We start from the raw sequence: 20,181 nt of genomic DNA, 5'->3' as shown, positions 1-20,181 counted from the left end.
AACTATGACAACAAACCGTCATGATGAGCAGAGCCAGGCCTGGAGTCAACAGGTCAGAGGTTTTCAGAGGACCATAAAGACAACATGGATCAAATCAAATCAAATCAACTTTATTTATATAGCACTTTACACACAACACAGTTGATCCAAAGTGCTTTACAACAGAAAATGAGAAAAACAAAAAGAAAATGAAATTTTAAAAAAAACACACAAACAGAAGAAGAGAAAGGGAAAGAAGAGTGGTAAGAGAGCAATATAATTAAACATTAAATGAACAGTAATAATAACAACAGTAATGACAATAAATACAATTAACAGTGCAGTGAGAATCTGAGCCAGTGTGGTTAGGGGCAGTTAAAAGCTAATGAATAAAAGTGCAATTTGAGACGAATTTTTAAAAGTATAGACAGAGGGGGAGAATCGGACAGTGGGGGGAAGCAAATTCAACAGTTTTGGGGCACAGATGGAGAAGGCCCTGTCCCCATATCTATTTGTCCTTAATTTTCGGTAAGGCAGGAAGTTTTGTTGTCACAATCTGAGTGCTCTGATACGGAGACAGGAGTTCTGAGATGTAAGTGGGGGCCAAAGCATGAAGTGCTTTACATACGAACAGAAGGATTTTGAAATGAATTCTGTAGCTGACTGGAAGCCAGTGTAGGGAGGCAAGACTTGGTGTTATGGATAAAGAGAAGATTCGGATAATCGTTGATTCAGTGATTACCACAGGAAAACACTGTCACATGACTACAGCTGTCTGGTCAGCTGTGGTCCTGCTCGGTGCCGAGTTCCGAAAACGCAACCGTTGGGTGTTGACGGAAGAGAGAGCACGGAGCCAGACCGAAGCGGATCGGAGACGGATCTGGTGGAATTCCTGTGTGAGTTGCTCAAAGTTGCTGTGTAATATCTGAAGGCTTGGGGTTAATAATGTTGTATCCCTTAGTGAATGACGCCACAAGCCATCACTTCCTACACAATCCCTCCATCTACCTGCGGTGCGCCTGTTTGTTTTGCTGTCTGAGAGGAGTCTCTTAACAGTCAGATGCCCAGCAGAGAGAAATGTCCTCTGGTGTTGTCCCTGCCTCTGAGCTTGTGCTGGGACCTGTCCTGTGTTATAGGGCTCTATTTATGCTGTTGTTAGGGGTGGGAATTGATAAGATTTTATCAATGTCAATGCCATTGTCGATTCTGCTTTTCAGTCCAATTCCTTATCAATTCTCCAAACGATTCCTGAGTATTTTTTTGAGGGGAGAAAAAGTAGTTCTACACAGTCTTCCTCACCAAAAGGAACCATTTTATTTTTTCCAAAATTATATCAGCACAAGACTGAACATGAATGTATTCAACTTGAACATACTGAACAATAGGTCGACCTCATTCTCGGCCGCGTGAGTCGGGGGGTGGCCCCTCAAGCCTGGATGAAAACACTTTGAATTTGGAGAGGAAAAATGCTTTTCCTCTGGGGGTCATCACGGAGGTATTTTACCCGCTCTCGGTGCCTCATTTTCGGCCACATGAGTCCGGACGTGGCCCCTGGAGCCTGGAGGAAAATACTTTGAATTGGTTGAAGGACTTCTGCGTCGCAGAGTGTGTGACGTAATGCTGGGAAATTAATCGTTAAGAAGAATCGATAACATTTGAGGTGTACAATTCCGATGGAATTGATCAATTGGAACCGGTTCCAAGTCGGATCCGGTTTTCGATTCCCACCCCTAGCTGTTGTATTGTTTAAGGTTAATGTATTCTCCCATAAATGCACAATGCATCAACATATCTATTGTCCCAACCAAAGTTTCCTTTACCAGAACTATTTACTGTCTGTTTTATTTGAGGATCTGTCTCTCCTGATTCCAGTGGTTTAAAATAATCTGCATCAGACTCAGAAAGCACTGAAAACTGAGTGACATACTAGTTTATATTGTACATTCCTCCATCTGGCCTAAGTGTGTTTGTTTAACTGAATGAAAGACTAACCTTGACACCCTCCTCACAAAAGAGCAGGAAAGCACAAGCCTCTCCGTCATCAACACTGTTGTGTTCAGTGTCTCTAGCTGTCACAGCCGAACAATGTTAATTCACCTCTAGTGAATAGTCAATGCGTGTGTGTGTGCCCGCCCCGTGCTCATGTGTACAGCCATGAAAGACAGTAGTGCTAAGCTGCTTAGCTGGAGTGAGGTCTTTGGCTGGTGGTGCGCTGGCCTGGTTGTGGGCCAATGATTTTCCTGCTCTGCAAAGGGGTAGTAAGTGAGTTTTTGTGGTAGTCCAAAGACCGAGTCTGATCGGATTATAACATGGCTGTTTGATAGACGGAAAGCTTCTGCAGCTTCTAGCGGAGAGATTTATTGGCCGTTCAGTAGGCAATAGTCTCAAACACATCTCACATACTTTTACATGAACACTGTGCTGCTTACTTCACAAATCTAATCCAAGTTAAGTCTTTCCTGGCACTTACGTCAATATGCAGGAGCCAAGAATAGCTCTTCTCAAACTCAGTTGTACAATGTGCTGGATCCTTCCTATATACAGAGCCATATATGATCCACTAATGCAGAGTGTCCCACATTACACTGAAATGACTATTATGCTTAGATCCTGCAGGCATGAAGCTTTCAAAAGACGGGAAAGGGGATTGAAATATCACAAGAAACAGTTCTTTCAACCTACAGTCTTAAAATGTGTTTTGAAAAAGCAACAATTCAGTCATTACAAACTGCATTACAGTCTTCATAGACCTTTGCAAGTGTTCAAAGTGATACTCGTGGTAAGTGCTGCCGGCCAGCCTCTGTTTCCTGTTGAAGCCACATGCTGATTTGTTCTGCGCCCCTAACAGCTTGTAGTTTGGCAACATCCCTTTTTTGATGTTTGCCTCACCATGTTCGATAGCTACTGTATTTATATGTACGATATGTAAAATAATAATGCTGATAGTTTAAGGTCCATCCTTACAATGATGTCCCATTTTGAAAGGGTTTAAAAGTAAAAAATTTTAGAAAGATGCACCAAAGTTTTCTGTTACACCCCCTTTTTTTGTTGCCCTCAATTTAAAGGTAGCAATAAAAACTGGTTAAAACACAGTAAAGCTGTTTGCATTAAAGATCGGTGTTTTCAGGATGCTCTCAGATGGACTGATGAGCTCAGATGCAAGCTGAGCTGCCACCAGGGAAAGAACCCCAGTTATAAGATTTGAAGTAAAAATACAGTGTTCCTCTGATGTTCATTGTCAGGACTTTGGGAGCTGTGAGCAGAGCTGACACTTACACAGGACTTCCACCAGATCCGCTGCGGTCCATCTCCGATCCGCTGCGGTCCGGCTCCGTGCTCTCTCATCCGTCAACACCCACCGGTTGCTTTTTCAGAACGCAGCATGGAGCAGGACTGCCGGACAGCTGGAGTCATGTGACCAAGGTTTTCCCACGGCAATCACTGAATCAAGGATTCTCCTCCTCCTCTTCTCGTCCATGTTGTCTTTATGGTCCTCTGAAAACCTCTGACTTGTTGACTCCAGGCCTGCCTCCGCTCTAAATGACATTTTGTTGTCATAGTTAAGTTAAAAATGATCTAACGATAACAAAGAGTGTTTTGTTCTGAAAATTAACCGGATGTTTTAATTTTGTTTTGGTGCCTGACCTCCTGTCCCGCTCCATCTGCTCTGTGCTGACTGATGCGTCGTGCTCCTGCAACCGGCGAAAATAGAAGTCTCAGAGCAGATCCAGTGGGGGTTAACAGATTGACTAGAATACAAACCTATCAGATCCGGTGCAGTGACAGATCGGAGACAGACTGGAGACAGATCTGATGGAATTTGGCCTTTAGTGAAGGTTTGCTCATAACTTCTTAGACCTCCGACGGCTAAAATGGAAGATCAAGTTAATTCATTTATTTAATTTATTCACTACTTAGATCTACAAGAAGTTTGAGAGCTGGCTTTCACTTTGAAGAATTTATCTTTAGCCGTGTTTTAATGACTGGCACGAAAGCTAAATGATGCAGACTCACTAGCTTTTGTTGTGTTTGGCTGGCAGTTAGACCAGTCCATACTACATTGAAAAAAAGCTTAAAAAAGGCTCTACTTAAACATTATTGGCATACACGTCAAGGTTCTTTTTTAGGAAAGTAAAATTGTTCAGTTGGCTCATTTTTGTGGCTTCTCTCTTTCTGCTTCACTTATTTTTTTTAACCTAAATGCTTCCTGAAACTAATGTAGCACAAGTTCTCTCCTGGCTGGTTTCAGTAAATATTTTTGAAGCTAATATCTAAACCATCATGCGTCCTTGAGACTGTTACAAAGACACTAATTAAAGCCAACGGAGCTCAGTTACATACTCCCTGTGAATGAGCTGTAACCACATTGAGTTAAAGGAAACCAAACCACATGTGAATGTGTGACTCCAAAAGTGCCTTGCAGACCGCTCTGAGCATGAGGGCCTGGTGTGTATGTGTGAGTGTACAGTTTAACTGTGGTAGTGACAACCTGTTGCTTGTTTGTTCATCTGTCGGCTGAGAGAGGCCTGCCAGTTGAATGTTCCCAGGTGAGCTCTTAAATCTACGTAGACGAACAGTGACTCATCTCCTCACCTCAAGCTCTGACACATATGACTGTCTGCTGAGAAATATGAGAGGAAGGCCATCACACTATCAAACACCTGTGCACACTTTCTCACTTTAGACTATCTGAAATCTCCAGCACACAGTTTTTACTCTCATTCACCTTCAGTCTTATGTTGTTTATTAAGCTCTGGCCCATTTTACACAGAGCTTATTTTAATTTTGCTCCACTTGCTGCTTGTTAATTTCCTGTGTGGATGCTAAAATGGTAACAATGTGACCTGCTTTGACGGGATTCAGACAATATCACTTTTATCACCTGTACAGAGGTGCTTCCCAGGAGCTTAGTGTTAATCTAGAACACAGGTCTGCATTGTGTACTTGTTCTACCTGTTTTAAGATTGTGATATGGTATCAACATATGCTGAAGTTGTCTATCACACATTTCTTTGATGCCCTTCATTTGACACCACATGTCCTCGGGGGCTGTGAGCTGAGCTGACGCTAACAGAAGCAAAGCTGGATTTTTCATACACATCCTTCTCATTTTTAAGGGATTTTTTTTTGTTCCTGAGTGTTCATCTTTCATCAAGGTTTTTACATGGGACAGGCCTTCACCTCTTTAGCACTTCAAGGTACATTACAGTGCCTCCCCAGTGCTCTCTGACATCCCCTCTGTGCAGTGTAAGGGCTGCTAGCCAAGCTGACACATGGGATGAACATTTCAAGCTAAAGTACTATTCGATAGTCACTTAGAAGTATTTGATGACTAATCAAATATTCTCCGACCCCCATTTTCCGCCCGTTGCCAATCTCTCATCGTAGACTTATAGTTAAGGTGCATTTTGACCAAGAGTTCTGGGGTCTTTTAGCCCCCAGAACTACTTTACCCTGAACTAAAAGGTTCTGTGCCCCCCATTGTTGTCTGTGTCTCGACCGTGGGCTGAAGTCTCGGGTAAATTGTTCAAATCAGGTCAGTGACGTATGGAGGGGAAAAAAAGTAAAATGCACTACACCACCAGACCAGTCGAGGGCAGTAAAACAAAGACGAATGCCATTCATCACAGATGACACCATAGAAGCAGATGGACAGGCAGGTATCATATGAGCAACACAACAGTTAGCCTGTTAGCATGGAAGAGACTCAGCTCGCTCTGTTTTAGATGGTGCTATATTTCATCACAGATGGATTCACTGAATCAACACTTCAGAGGAGATAAGTGTGAGTAGCAAAGACGTTTCAACACGGCTTTAAAATCCTTTTTAACTCAAAAAGCCGTGGCAGAGATCGCCAGTGTTTTTGTTTAAACAGCGACCCTGTTAACTGCTGACTTTCAGTCGGATGCATCCCTCATAAACGTCTTAAGACGATCATTAGATATCTTATAATGAGATTTTGAATCGTAATAAACAAAAAAACTAGTTTGCATTCGAAGGAACTCCCTCTGTGTCTCAACAGCTGTGTAAACTCCACAAACACTGTTACATTCTCCTGAAGGTCTCCATTTTACTGGGTCACTTTTAAAACCGTAACACCGGGAGAGACGCATACATGGTGGGCTGAGAGGAGACTACTGCTACAAGCTGCTAAATCAAGTGAATCACCGCTTCTTGTTTTGAAAAGTACACACACATACAATAAAGATAGAACAAATAAAAGAAAGAGAAATCAAGTGAATCACAGATGTGTGTGATGTTATTGTGGACGCAGGGCGGAATAAACACACTGTGATTAATCTACCAATCAGACATGTTTAGCATTGCAGGTCCTGCCCCCCAAGAGCCCTGGGACCTTAGAAAAGTACTACCCCCCCTAGCAGGGGCTTTTTAGAGGGGAGATTATATACCCCTGAACTAAATTTAGACCCTGGATCTACTGGTCGAAACTCACGTAGTTCTGGGGTGAAGTCCCTAGATCCGGGGTAAAGTTCCTCTGGTCAAAAAACGCCTTTAGAAGTATTTGATGACTAATCAAATAGTTCCCGCCCCCCTTTTCTGCTCTGTGCCATTCTCTCATCGTAGACTTATAGTTAGTTAATTTGACCCGTCACAGAACAGTTTGACAGGTGACTCAGTCTCTGCAGTTTACTCACATCCCAACACCTGGCAGTAATGCTTTCTTCTCCTTCTGTTATTGGCTAGCAGTTAGCATCCAGCTGGGCTGGAGTTGCTTTGTGGTTGTTGTACCGCAGACAGGAAAAATAATGAAAAAATGCATCCTCCAGATGAGGAAGTGGACACGTGAACTATTAAATCTTTTATGAATTACCGACTATTTGAATATTCTAAAATCCTGACTCATCACTTTTTTTAATGAACAATTTCCCCAGAGTTTTTTGTTGTTGTTGTTTTGAGTTTAATTTCACGGTGGTAAACCAAGCGCCCTCCTGCTGGTTCAGAGCTTTCATTTGTGTTGCACAGAAGACATGCACTTTTTCCACCTACAGCTGAAACAGTGCTTTGCATTATAAAGTGTCCATGATCTCCACATGTGGGCAGAATACTGCAGTCTAACTAACTGTTACTGATTCTTCTTCTTCTTCTTCTGTGTGATGATCTGTTTGTTCTGTTTAATCAAATTGTCCAAAGTTTATCACTGGGATCAAAATAAACGTCCCTGTGATCCCTGATCAAGGTGTTTTTATTACTCGACCTACTTCTGCTTTATTTAAATAAGAAGGAGAGATTGTTTGTTTGTTTTCTATGATCAAAGTCCATACTCTGTTTGATCTGGCTGACATGGGTTCAGAGGTCTTTTGCATCTTTTTCACAGGGTATCATTTGTTTAACTGCGTGGAGCTTATCTTTGCCACTTCCTTATTGGTTGTCAGAAACAGGTGTATTAAAAAACTGAATTAATATTGAAGTCCTGCTTCATGTCTCTGCACCTTCTAAAATGTCCAAAATATGCTTTCTGTGTGTACATAGAGACAGGGTTAATCTATTATCCCTGGTATCTCAACGCTCCACTAGCTAATCCAGCGCTCACTAAGCGGCTTTCAGAGACAGATCGCGGTGGGTCAATCTGCCAGTTTAAGCACGCTTTCATACTCATTTACTTTTAGATGCTATGGGTGAGTTCAATGGGTCAGTCTTCTGGTCCTCATTACCTGATAAGTTAATTGCTTTATTTCTTATCAACTGTTTTGTTTACTCTTTTCATAAGAAGGTTTAAAACCGACAGACTTCAGTTTAAGATAACAGGACATTGTTTATCGAACCTGTTTTTAAGTCCAAATAACAAAGTGCTTTCAAAAGGGAGCAAAGCAAATCAATAAAGTTACAAAGAGATCAGATTAAATAAAAGAAAAAAACAAAACAGTGTGTACAAATATAAGACGAGAAAATATTTTAAAAGACCTTTCAGAGGAGATTAAACTCAAAATCCAGAGCTTCTCCACACTGCAAAAACTGAAATCTAAGTAAGATTGAATATCTCAGATGAGGGTGAAATTTGCTTATTTTTTGCCTGAGAAGATAGTTTTTCTCACGAAGCAGTTTTTATGTTAGTGTTTTACTTGTTTTGAGTTTTTTGGTCCTAAATCATCTCAGTAAGATATTACAGCTTGTTACTGAGATCTTATGACCTATATTGAGTAATACATGCTTGAAACTAGAATATCAACTGTTACAAAGCGGTTTCATCAACACTCACAAGTATAAATCTGCTTTTTTAAAATCATGATTTCCTATTTCAAGCATGAAATAAGAAATCATGACTTTGACACAATTGTATCTTTTCACACAATTAAAACACATGACAGCCAAATGTAATCCACTGTTTTATTTTCAATGAAACAATAGAAAATATGTACTAGTATATATTAGTACAGTTGGCACAGTACTGTAAACGGACACTTAACATTTAAACATTCAATATTTCAAACTGTCTCAAACAGAAATAATTACATTCAGATAAGTTCTTCCAAATTACAAGGCAGAAAATGATCCTACATAATGAGGAATATATTCTTAACTTTTATCTTTGCATCAAGAAAAGTAAGTTAGTTTTTAGTATAACTTTGCTTGTTTCAAGAAATGTAATGCCTACTGCTTTTCATTATGTCAAGATAATGGCACTAGGGCATATGTGTCAAACTCAAGGCCAAGTCCGGCCTCCGGTGGAATTATCTTTGGTCCGCAGGATATTATCGAATTATTTTTAGAGCTGACCCGATGGTATTTTGCACGCACCACTAAAACTACAAGTCCCACAATGCACTGCATGTCAATCGAGGGCCCGCACGCAAGAGCCATTACCCCACTCCGCTCATCATTGGCCTTCTGAAGCTAGTCACCTGCAGTCAACTTTCAGCTATCCCTCTCCCTCCAAAAATGGCTAAACGAAAGATGGTTCAAATCCAGCCTGTGGCCTCCAGTCATTCCCCCACTCTCTCCCACTTGCCTGCACTATCCACTGTCCTCTCCTGTACAAATAAAAGGTGTAAAAGCCCCCCCTAAAGATAAAATAACATAAAAGATAATGGCCTTAGCATTTACTTAATCTAATAATATTTTTTAACATATTGAGAAAATATATATATTTTTTTCTATAAAGAAAAATGCACTTGTTATTAGTGAAAATACACTAATTTAAAGGTATTTCTGGGTTCACTGAGGTTAGATATTTTTACTTGTTTTGGAAAGTCTTGACAAGCCAAATTTTCTTGTTCTGTTGGCAGATAATTTTGCTTAGTTTAAGTGATATACCCCCAATTTTTGTATTTTTTTTTCTTGTTTTTGAAGGCTGGCTTTTTGCAGTGAGCAAATCAATAAAGTTACAAAGAGATCAGATTAAATAAAACAAAAACCAAAACAGTGTGTACAAATATGAGAGGAGAAAACATTTTAAAAGACCTTTCAGAGGAGATTACACTCAAAATCCAGAGAGGCTCTCCATAGAGTGTATTTATGAGATGATAGTGTTTATAACCATGAAAGATTTATTTCTGGGTCCTCAGCCTTCAGTCTCTTTTCTTCAGTTCATTTACTGTTTTATGTCTCTGTGATTGCAGGCGTCTCCTCTGCCACCTTGTTGCACTCCAAGTCCCTGCGGGGCCACAGAGACTGCTTTGAGAAATGCCACCTCATCGCCAACCAGAAGCTGTCACGATCCAAGGTCTCCAGAAGTGCCTACGAGGGCATGAAGCTGGCCCTCAGCCAGAAACTCAACCGTATCATCCAGTACGCTCAGAACAAAGACTCTGTCTCCTCCAACGGCCCCGGCAGACGGGGGGCTAAGCTCCTTTGTCTCAACCAGCAGAGCGACTGCAAGCTGCTGCCTCAGTCCGACGCCCAGGTGCCCAGGTACGCGCCCCGCTGGGACACATGCAAAGCAACAGGGCTGCCCGATTACACCATGGGGATGTTAGAGTGCCACACAGCGGAGGAGCTGGGGCTGCTGCAGGAGTCACAGTCTGATGTTTGGTCAAGTGACGGCAGGAAAGGTCTGCACAGCCGGAAAGGGTCATCAGGAGGAGGACAGACGCAGCACAGACACCTGGGACACAACACAGATGAATGTGAGCATTGTTAAGTTTTGTTCTTGTTCTTTCAATGCATAACTAAAGTTCTGTGTGTGTGTGTGTGTGTGTGTGTGTGCGTGTGCGTGTGTGTGTGTGTGTGTGTGTGATTGAGGCAGCAGTTGAAGTTTTATAATCACTTCTCTGTTGAAGGAAGCACCATCCAGGCAGCAGGATAACAAATCTCTCCCCTCTTCTCTGTCTAAACTTGTTTGTGATCTCTGTGATCTCTCTGAGAATTCAAAAACCTCGGAGCATGTCTGTGTTGATAGTCGGCAAACAAAACAGGAACACAGGAACAGAGACACATTTTACCCGGTCCATCCTTCATCTTCTTCTAAGTTGATCTCTCCTGAGGAAAGTTAATTTTCTTACAACACTGACACACAGAATGTTCTCGGCTTCCTCGTGTGTCTTCGCTGCTAAAGCTGCTTATGAGCACAGGCGTCTCTGAAGGTGCCTGCTTTAAATTCTGTGTTTCTTAATGAGGAATGACAGGCATTTCACAGGTACACGTCCTGCTTTTATTTGTGTGCACATCTTTACTTAAGCCTGCAACAATCAGCGCTGTGATTACCCTGAGCCTGCATATTTACTGAGAATTGATACATTTAACAGACTTTGGTGTTAAATTGATCTTTAAATGCTCCAGCATTTCTGTGTTTCTTAATAAGTGGTTCTAAGTATCAGCTGCTGTAGTGACACTTCTGTGCCTCCCAACACCTCAGAGCTATCCTGCATCAAACAACACATTCCTCTTGTGGCTCAGAATACTCTGTATTTAGTTAAAATGGAAAGGCAAAGGACAGATATTGATTCACATTTCATTGCTTTGCTTCTTAGCGTGCCGCAGCAATTTTTGCTGATGCAGCATGTGTCTTTGATGCATAAAATTCACTTGTGATGTACAGGATCCAACCCAATCCATTTTATTTATATAGCACATTTTAAAAAACAACAAATACAAACAGTAGAATTAAATAATAGTAAAATTTAAAATACAGTAAATAAAAGACAAACGGAGACCAACACAAACTCTCATGCTGTATTAAAAGCCAAGGAGTAAAAATTAGTTTTAAGACGTGATTTAAAAGTATCCAGGGTGGGGGCCATTTTGACTTGGGTGGGTAGCTCATTCCACAGTTTAGGAGCTACCACTGAAAAAGCTCAGTCACCCCTCGTCTGGAGACGCATCTGATCAGCAGACCTCAGTGCTCTGGAGGGGGCGTAGATGTGTATGAGGTCAACGATATACTGATTAAGGGTGCACCAATCCTACTTTTTAGGTCCTGATACCGATATCAATACCTGGGCTTTGGTATCTGTTGATATTGATACTAGCCGATCTGACCCTGGTATTGATTTAACAATCTCTATTCCTTAATGTGAGGATAGAATCATGTTTTGGGGGCGAGAACGGGGCTGATATGTTCATGCTTGCAGGTTTCTTTTAAAAGGCGAGCAGCCGCGTTTTGGACTACCTGTAAGCGAGCGAGGGAGGCCTGGTTAATGCCAGTGTAAAGTGCATTACAGTAGTCCAAACGGGTCGAGATAAAAGAATGAATCAAGTGCTCAAAATCATTAAAAGATGCAACAGATTTAATTTTGGAGAAAAGCCTTAGATGATAAAAAAGTAGTTTTAACTACTGAGTTTATCAAGTTTAAAATTGCTGTCCATTTTGACGCCAAGGTTTGTAACTATGGGTTTTACATAAGTCTGCAGGGAACCCAGGTCTATAGGAGAGACACCACTGGCTCGACTGGGTCCAAACGCCATGACCTCAGTTTTATCTTCATTTAAGTTAAAAGCCATTCATGCCTTGATGTCCTTAAGGCACTCTAGTAGGGGTATTAGGAAGCTCTTTTTAAAAAAATGTTTTAATTTTTGTGGATTTAAACAATTGTTTTAAACTATTAGCTTTATTTGTTTGTTATTTTTTTTTTTTTTTACAGAAAACGAGATTTAATGTAATTGGTTTCAAGGGAGAAAATACATATCATACAAATAAGTTCCCACTAAAACTCTTTAACCCCATCATAATCTTAATCTAAAAAGAGTTCACCTTTTATTGGGGAGCTATTCAGAGCTAGACAGACCACCATCACGTCTAATATCTTTTAGTTTATGCTTGGAAAACTGCTAAACAGTAAGCTGTAGTAAAAGTGTGTCTTATGAAGAGCAGCTGCTTCTGAAATCTTTCCAGTGGTCATGGAGACAGACATGGAGCCTTGACTAAGCCAGATGCTGTGTACATTCGAGAGACTAATCAGAACTGTTTTTCTTTCAGTGACTAAAATGAGCGTGGACGACCTCCATCAGCTGAACACCCAGCTCCTGATTCAGATACAAAGTAAGTGTTTCTTACTCTATCTGTATTCTGCTGTGCATAACAGCAGAAGAACACAACCTTTCATATAAAGTTTTTTGTTTGCCTGCAGGAGAAAAATTGAATTAGTGCAGAGTGTTTACATTTCACATTACAAATTTAGAACACAAGACTATAAAAGCAGGACTGATAAATACTCAAGGGCTTCTCCAGTCAGCACATCATCTCCTCTCATGTGACGAGCCGTGCTGAATCGAGCACTGTGTCGTGTTCACTGATGCACACCCTGCCTGTCTGTTTACTTCATTCTTCGACATGAACACTCATTGTTTACAACACTGACAGCTCAGCAGCACACATCTCATCTGAAAATAGCTTCATATTTTACATCTGCAAGTCAAGTATGTGGTAGACCATGGGGCATCAGATCCTCCTCATCATTTAGATGTCTTCATATTTTCATTTCCACTGAAAGATCTAATCAACCAGACTGTCACTCCGGCCTGTGTCTACAGCAAAAGCTGTGTTCTGATCAAGTGAAGTCTTGTTCACGTCCCACACATTCTTACACGGGACTTCCACCAGATCCGTGTCCGGTCCGTCTCCGATCCGCTGCGGTCCGGCTCCGTGCTCTCTCGTCCGTCCACGCCCACCTGTTGCGATTTCGGAACGCAGCATGGAGCAGGACCGCCGGACAGCTGGAGTCATGTGACCAAGGTTTTCCCACCGCAATCACTGAATCAAGGATTCTCCTCCTCCTCTCCTCGTCCATGTTGTCTTTATGGTCATTTCAAAACCTCTGACCTGTTGACTCCAGGCCTGGCTCCGCTCTAAATGACATTTTGTTGTCATAGTTAAGTTTAAAACGATCTAACGATAACAAAGAGTGTTTTATTCTGAAAATTAACCGGGTTTTTATTTTGTTTTGGTGCCTGACTTCCTGTCCCACTCCATCTCCTCTGTGCTGAATTGATGTGTCGTGCTCCGGCATCCGGCAAAAAATAGAAGTCTTGCGTATCTGATCCGTTGCGTTCCGAACCTGCCGGATCAGAGACGCAGCTGGAACGCAACAGAACGGATCCAGTGGGGGTTAACAGATTGACTAGAATAGAAACCTATCAGATCCAGTGCCGTGAAGGATTGGAGACGGGCCAGACACGGATCTGGTGGAATTTGGCCTTTAATTTAAGATCCCTCAGGTCTTAGTAGTCCACATTAGAACAGATTCTTGTGGCGGTTCACAGCTGACACTCATAGTTATGGAAAGCTCACTCTAGTGTCAGTGCTTCAGGAGCCACATTTGTCAACAGAGCTGCTAGTCGTGACGTTACACCTTTCTTTATTCAAACTTGCACTTGCACACCATTTTGTAGTTTGACTCATGTTCCACCTGTTCGCATAGACAAGGCAGGCTGTATGACTTACAGTACAGACAGTCGGTAGCATTAACTCTAAAAGTTTTGGCTGCATGTTTGGGGAGCTGTTGTGCTGTCTATATTTTATAGTCTATAGCAGGGGTCAGACTCTCAAAGAGCCATTTGGACCCGGTTTCTACAATAAATACAACACAGAGAGCCTCAAATCCTTTTTGACATCTAAATAGAAGATAACAGTGCATATATTGTTTTCCTACCTTTATGCTATGTATAAAAAAACTGTAGTGTGTTGCTTATGAAATCAATGAAGTGTTACAGGGAAAATGAAATTTTATTTCTGGAGGCAAAGAAAACATTTTGAACATTTTAAACTCTGGAGAAAAAAAAACACGCTGGGAAGGTTGATGTCATAAAAAGCCGAACTTAAATGATCCATCTGCAAAACAAAAATGCTGTGTGCCGTCATCCTTTGTGTACCAGAGCGTGGAGCAGAGTGTTGACCTAAATGGAATTCTTTATTTTTAAAAGTGCACTATTTCACTGAAGAATATTAAATACATATTTGCAAAGTATAGGTGCCGATGTGTGAGACCCGCCAGCGGGAATTTCGAAGATTGTGATGCATATTTTGAGCAACAGAAAATTAAACAACAAAACTGCTTTTTTTTTTTTTGTTCACTTTCTTTTTATTGATTTTTAGGCATAGATAAGACAAAAAAAACAAGACAAACATTAAGGACATAATGGAAATAAATAAGCAAATAAGAATAAAAGAAAGATGCTATAATGCTGACAGTTGTTGAGGAGGTGAAATTTAAAGCACAAATATAAGAGTCATACATTCATTCAATATGAGAAAGAGAAAGAAGAAAAAAGAAAAAAATAAACAAACAAAACAAAACGTAGGCATTAGCGTGTTACAGTGTGAGTTGGTGGCAGCTCTAAAAACATAGGTGTCATCTGAGACGCTGTTTGGAGGGTTCAAGCACAATGCGAGGTGGCTTGAGAGGGAGATATGTTGGAAGAGGTCGTCCGTTTGTCCAAAAGAGGCTTCCATATTTTCATGAAAGTGTTTTCTCTGTTAGCCAATTTGTATCACAGTCTTTCCATATGCAAAACGTTCCCCAAATCTTTGAGCCATTGCTGAAATGAAGGACGTGCTTCTGACAAAGCTGCTTTTTATTTTAATGTTACAAGTCCCCTATAATTTTCAAATTTCGAATTACAATTAAAAAAAAAACCTAACTAACAAAAATACAATACACTTAAATTGATTACTCATCATTTATTTTCCAAAGCCACAGGGAGCCACAGCATAAGGATGAAAGAGCCACATGCGGCTCCAGAGCTGCAGGTTGCTGACCCCTGGTCTATGGTTTAACAACAATGGTTTGGCATAACATGTCATGAAGTAATGTTCAAGTTTGCTGAAAGCATCGGTTTCCACATGTGTGTTGCAAACCGGTGCAAGGTTTCCTTCCACTCCACCTGAACACAAACAAATGTTTAAGAGGCTTTTTGAACTACAGTGACAGTGCAGGTCCTCATTGGAAACATTAACGTAGTGCTTTGAGAGGTCACCAGAGACTGATAGTTATATACAGAGAGAAAACAACAGGTCTGAGATTAGCGGTCTTTGCCCCCATTGTGCATACCACTTTGCTTGATAACTTCTACAGAAGAATCCTGACAAGTTAATGTCACAACCAAAGTTACTATGGCAGTAACTTAAAGCATGCTAAGGTTAAGAAGTGTTATGTGACCTTTCCTCTTGTCCTCCTCTGTGGCTGATGGAATGGAATTTAAAAATGCCACAAAGTCTAAATTTTCAGACTTTGGCCCTGATAACACAGCTTGTGATCACAGCACTCATGTCTGACATTCCAGGACTGAGCCAAAAACTATCTCACTTCATTAAAAAGTTAGTCTTTAAACTTTCTTTCAGGCAAGTTGTCCTCACACTATCACGTAGTCATTATCCACAGTGGGAAGAGGCTATCGAAATGTTCCGATCCTCGGATCGACGGCTCTTTATTGTATTTTGATGAATGTGTTTTCGTGAATGCACAATACTGAGACCCTGACTGAAATTAGATTTCGTTTTTTTTATCTTACACAGATGCATTGTGTACCTTGTTGTCTTTGCTCTCTGCTCCTTCATTAATCTATAGTATTGATTCTCTTAATCTTGTTTGGCTCTCCTGTTTGTTTGCTATTGTAAAAGTCCACCTTGTGTCTGAATGAAAACCGCTGATCCTCATTTTCTCTCCCCCCTCTTTGTCTGCACAGAGGTCTTTGAGGAGCTGACTGTGGCCGTACAGGAAAAAGACTCTTTGGCGTCAGAGCTGCACGTGCGTCACATTGCCATCGAACAGCTCTTCAAGAACTGTGCCAAACTGCCGTGGCTGCAAATCAGCCGGGCTGGGGTCAAGGCCACCAGCAACAGCAACGACGGCCCTGTGGAGTGATGAGTGTGATGCAGGGGAGGAAGCTAAGGAACACTTTAACAAACTGTCTCAAAGAGCCTTTGTGCACTCTGAGTGACTTTTATGACGTTGGAGCAGCATAAAGGGCTGGGTGGATGTGGCCTCTGTTCTTGTGGTTACAGCGATGATGCAAGGATTAATGGTGGTTTGCAGTTTAAACAAACTGCTGGTATGACCTGTGACTTGTATTTCGCTCCACTCCTGCACCCAGAAAGCACGCTCAGACGAGGTTGGAAAGGGTCCCATAACATGAGGAGGACCAGTTCTCACTGGAGATTACCCTAAAAAAACAAATCCACTTTTACACAGACAGAAAAGAGTTTGTCTACAAAATCATCACACATGATTTCTGTTGGATTTTAAGTTCTTTTTTGTTTTTGTCGTCATTCATTTCAGCTTTTATATTTTTTATGATGTGGATACACTTTTAAGTTTCTCGTCATGTCAGACATAGATGTTTAAATATGGGTTTTAGCTGTGCTTAATGCTCCATGTGTTATCTGACGACAGTATTTTACAACATGGCTGTGATGAATGCTTGATGCAGATTACAGGAGCAATGATAAAATGAGCATTTCAGATGCATTTGCAACTAAAAATAGATGCGTTTGAATGGTAACATGTATTAAGGAGCACATGGTATCCTCAGAGGGGGAAATTAGCATAAAGCTCTCAATAAGCTACGCACTGTCTATCATGCTCCCACTGTCAGGTGCTGCCAAGTGTCTGATTGCTCTTTTAATGTCAAAGCATTAACACATTTAGCTTTTTCTCTGAGCTGCACATTGTTAACAAAACAGCTTGAAAATGTACTTTTATTCTTGCCTTAAAACTGCCCTGATTCACAGTTCGTGAAAACCTTTCTCCTCTGAGATATTCACCACTTTGTAGTCTTATACCGAGAACGTGAATTAAAGTGGGCTAAATCTGCAGGGGGAATTAGAAATAGTTTATGTTTATGACAAAGCTTGGTTTCTTTAAGTAACTTGTATAAGATGGAAGAATTGTGGCACAAAGACAAACATTTAAAGCTAGGGGTAGGCCACCTTTGAGACCCTAATAAAAGAAATGTAGATTTTGATAGTAACCAAGTGTAAGCATGCCAAGGACCGCCCCATGAAACAAGGACTTGTTCTGCCTATAGACGTATAAAATATGGACGTGGTATCCGTGACGTCAACCATCTGTTTCTGAAGCGCTGTTTGAGTCCAGTCGGCGGCGGCAGCCATATTGCTGCTGTTGAGCGATTGTGACGTAAAGAGGCGGGCTTTGAGCCTCCTAGCCAACAGCTACAGTGTTCCCGCCTGTCAATCAAGTCAGCTGTGCCTCTCATTGGAAGACTTGTAATCTCAATATCTTCGAAATTGCCGCGTTAGAAAAAAATCCACCGCCTGTACAGTGTGAGCCAATGGAGACTTGAGCTATCCAGAGTCCACTCGTCTTTTGTACCAGGCTGTAAACATGTTTATTTCTGCTGTAAAGATCGTCTTTTTTGAATTGGTGTGTATGTGGTTTCCAGTACTTCCGAAGCCAGCCTCAATCGGATCCTTGATGAATTGCAGTTTTTAGCACTTCGGCATTGGACTCATATTTTTAGACCGGAAGTTGCCGCTTGGTTCTGCCTCACTTGTGGTGCAGAACAAGTCCTCTACCTTTTTCTGTCAGTCTTGTACAACTAGCTGGCTAGCTCTAGTTATTGGAAAAGTTCCAAGTGCACATGTAGTGTGTAGGCAGGTAGGCTATCAAATAATTGCATTCATTCAAATTATTAGGATGGAATTCATACGGATATAGCAAAATAATTTGCCAACTGCACCTTTAAATTGGAAGGAGTCAGAGCTTTAAAACCCGTGCGGGCAGGCGAAAGACAAAACCCACAAAAATGTAAAGCATCGTTTCAACAGGGACAAATCACATTGTGATGATAAACAAGGCTTTATTAGCTGCACAGATTCTTGTGTGTGGGGCGATGACCATTTTGGGATGTCCATGAATTAGATTTAGAAACATCTGTTCAGGAAGCAGCAAGTGGATCTATCAGCTAACATGACCTCTACATGATAATATTCCTGCTGAAAGGGAAAGATTTTTGTTGTTTTTAAACCAGCTTTGGTTTTATAGTAGCTTTTATTGATGGTGACACTTGATATAAAGTGTGAACTGTTGTGTAGCTTTCAAGCACAAGCCGTACACGTGGCTTTAAACTAAATGAATAAGAAGAAGAAAGTTTAATCTACTGGAAGAGAAATCTAGCTGCCAAACCAAAGTCTCTATTTGTTCTGTTACATGTAAGGACTGCGAGCATTTGACTCGGATCCTGGTAATCACTAAAGATGGATGATGTGTCTCCACCTCCTCCTGTTGTACAGAAGTGAAGCCAAAATACCCCCTTAGGAAGAAGCTCTTAGAGCTGCAGTGTCACCTTCAACAAACCAAAACACACATTTACCTAACTGATAAAACCACAAAGATCCCTCAGGACGGCACTGTCCACAGCAGAATAGACACTTGTGTCTTTGAAGCAGACACTGAAGTGACTCTAGTGACAGGCGAGTCATTAGTCAACAGAGGTGTCAATCATGGTATTATACCTCTTTGTTATTGTTTCAAATAATGAATTATAAAAATGAACACTTGGACATAAATCAGCATTATATGAAGTAACTATGATGACAGAAACCATGTTACAGAGAAATATATTTGATGTGTATTTTGATTTTAAAGCTTAACCCATGTCCCATCTGTTAACATGGAGGAGACAGGCTTTATGACCTATACTGCAGCCAGTCAGTAGGGGAAGCTCTAAATGGCTTAGCTTCTCTTTTGGTAAGCTGTCCTGTTGCCCATCTTTTTGTACACTTTATGTTTTAAATGAAAAGAGAAAATTGCAATACCAAACTGATGTAAAACAAACGTGGCTTAGTGACTTTAATGTACATTGAAATGATTCATATCAAGTACATTTGACTTTGATTTTTATCTCTGCTTTGTTTGTGCTGTGCTTATGTTCATCACCTTCTCTTCTGTATTCATGTGTGGGAGCTACGTTGATGTCAGCAATACAAAAAAAGGAAGATTTTAGTCTGCTGTGCCTCTGGAGGTCCCTTATTCTTTGACACAAGGAGACAAAGATGGCGATAGGGTAAAGTAATAACAGTCAGTGTTGCAGAGTCCTGCAGTTTTATTATTCAGGAACCCTATGCAAGAAATAGAAACGAATCAGAAGCCTTATTGAGCAGAAGATATCTCAAAGGGTATTGGTTTATCAGTTAACCTCCGAGGAGTCCGAGCTTGTAGAGTATTATACGCTGGTGAAAGGACAAAGTTTGAACCAGAAAGATGTTAAGAAAATCTCAGCTTTGTCCGTGTATCTCTTTTGTGCTCTCTTTGTAAGAGATTAAATGTATTTGACCCCTTTTAGGGTTTTAAAGTTTAAAGGTTTTAGCTCCATTTTAAACTTGTCTTCAGTGTGCTTGAATGTTTGAGAGTATTTAGATTACTGGTCCTTAGAGTAACCTTTCACTCATTTGATCTTCAGTTGTGTGTTTTCATAATGAATGCTGTGTTTTTTTTATGTATACTGTGGAAACATGCCTGGGCTTGTGCTTCAGGCTGCCTGGCTTTAGTTTTTAGCCGTTTATCATTTACTGGAGATGTAAAAATACCTGTTACACTTCCACCTCCTTCCTTTTAGACTTGACTCTTTGTTCATTTGTTTTCTATTGTTGAACAAGGCTGCATTTGTGTTGTGTGATACATTTCTATTTATTCTGTGTTCATGGACCTAAAACAGGCTGTGTGATTTGTGCTTAAGTGATGGTTTGTATCATTTTGTAAAATGTTTCAATAAAATTAAAACTATTTTTACTACAGTTTTTGGTATTTTCTTGATTTTGACTGCTGCTGCCAGGATGAAAAGGGGTTGGAA

The 20,181-nt window shown here is 40.8% G+C and overlaps 1 protein-coding gene across 1 annotated transcript in view; it reads left to right on the top strand.

Annotated features, from left to right (window-relative positions):
* The window catches only part of c5h21orf91 (chromosome 5 C21orf91 homolog), a 39,735-nt gene extending 19,610 nt beyond the window's left edge, over positions 1-20,125 (top strand). Inside the window, exons 3-5 of the mRNA XM_034683935.1 lie at positions 9,558-10,064; positions 12,353-12,415; positions 16,057-20,125. Of these exons, the coding sequence (XP_034539826.1) occupies positions 9,558-10,064; positions 12,353-12,415; positions 16,057-16,235 (749 nt within the window). The 3' untranslated portion in view covers positions 16,236-20,125. The remainder of the gene's footprint in view (positions 1-9,557; positions 10,065-12,352; positions 12,416-16,056) is intronic.
* Positions 20,126-20,181: the final 56 nt, after the last annotated feature.

Source organism: Notolabrus celidotus, chromosome 5 (assembly GCF_009762535.1).
Source record: "Notolabrus celidotus isolate fNotCel1 chromosome 5, fNotCel1.pri, whole genome shotgun sequence".
NCBI classification, from domain to species: domain Eukaryota; kingdom Metazoa; phylum Chordata; class Actinopteri; order Labriformes; family Labridae; genus Notolabrus; species Notolabrus celidotus.
This window is presented reverse-complemented; position numbering and strand designations above follow the sequence as displayed.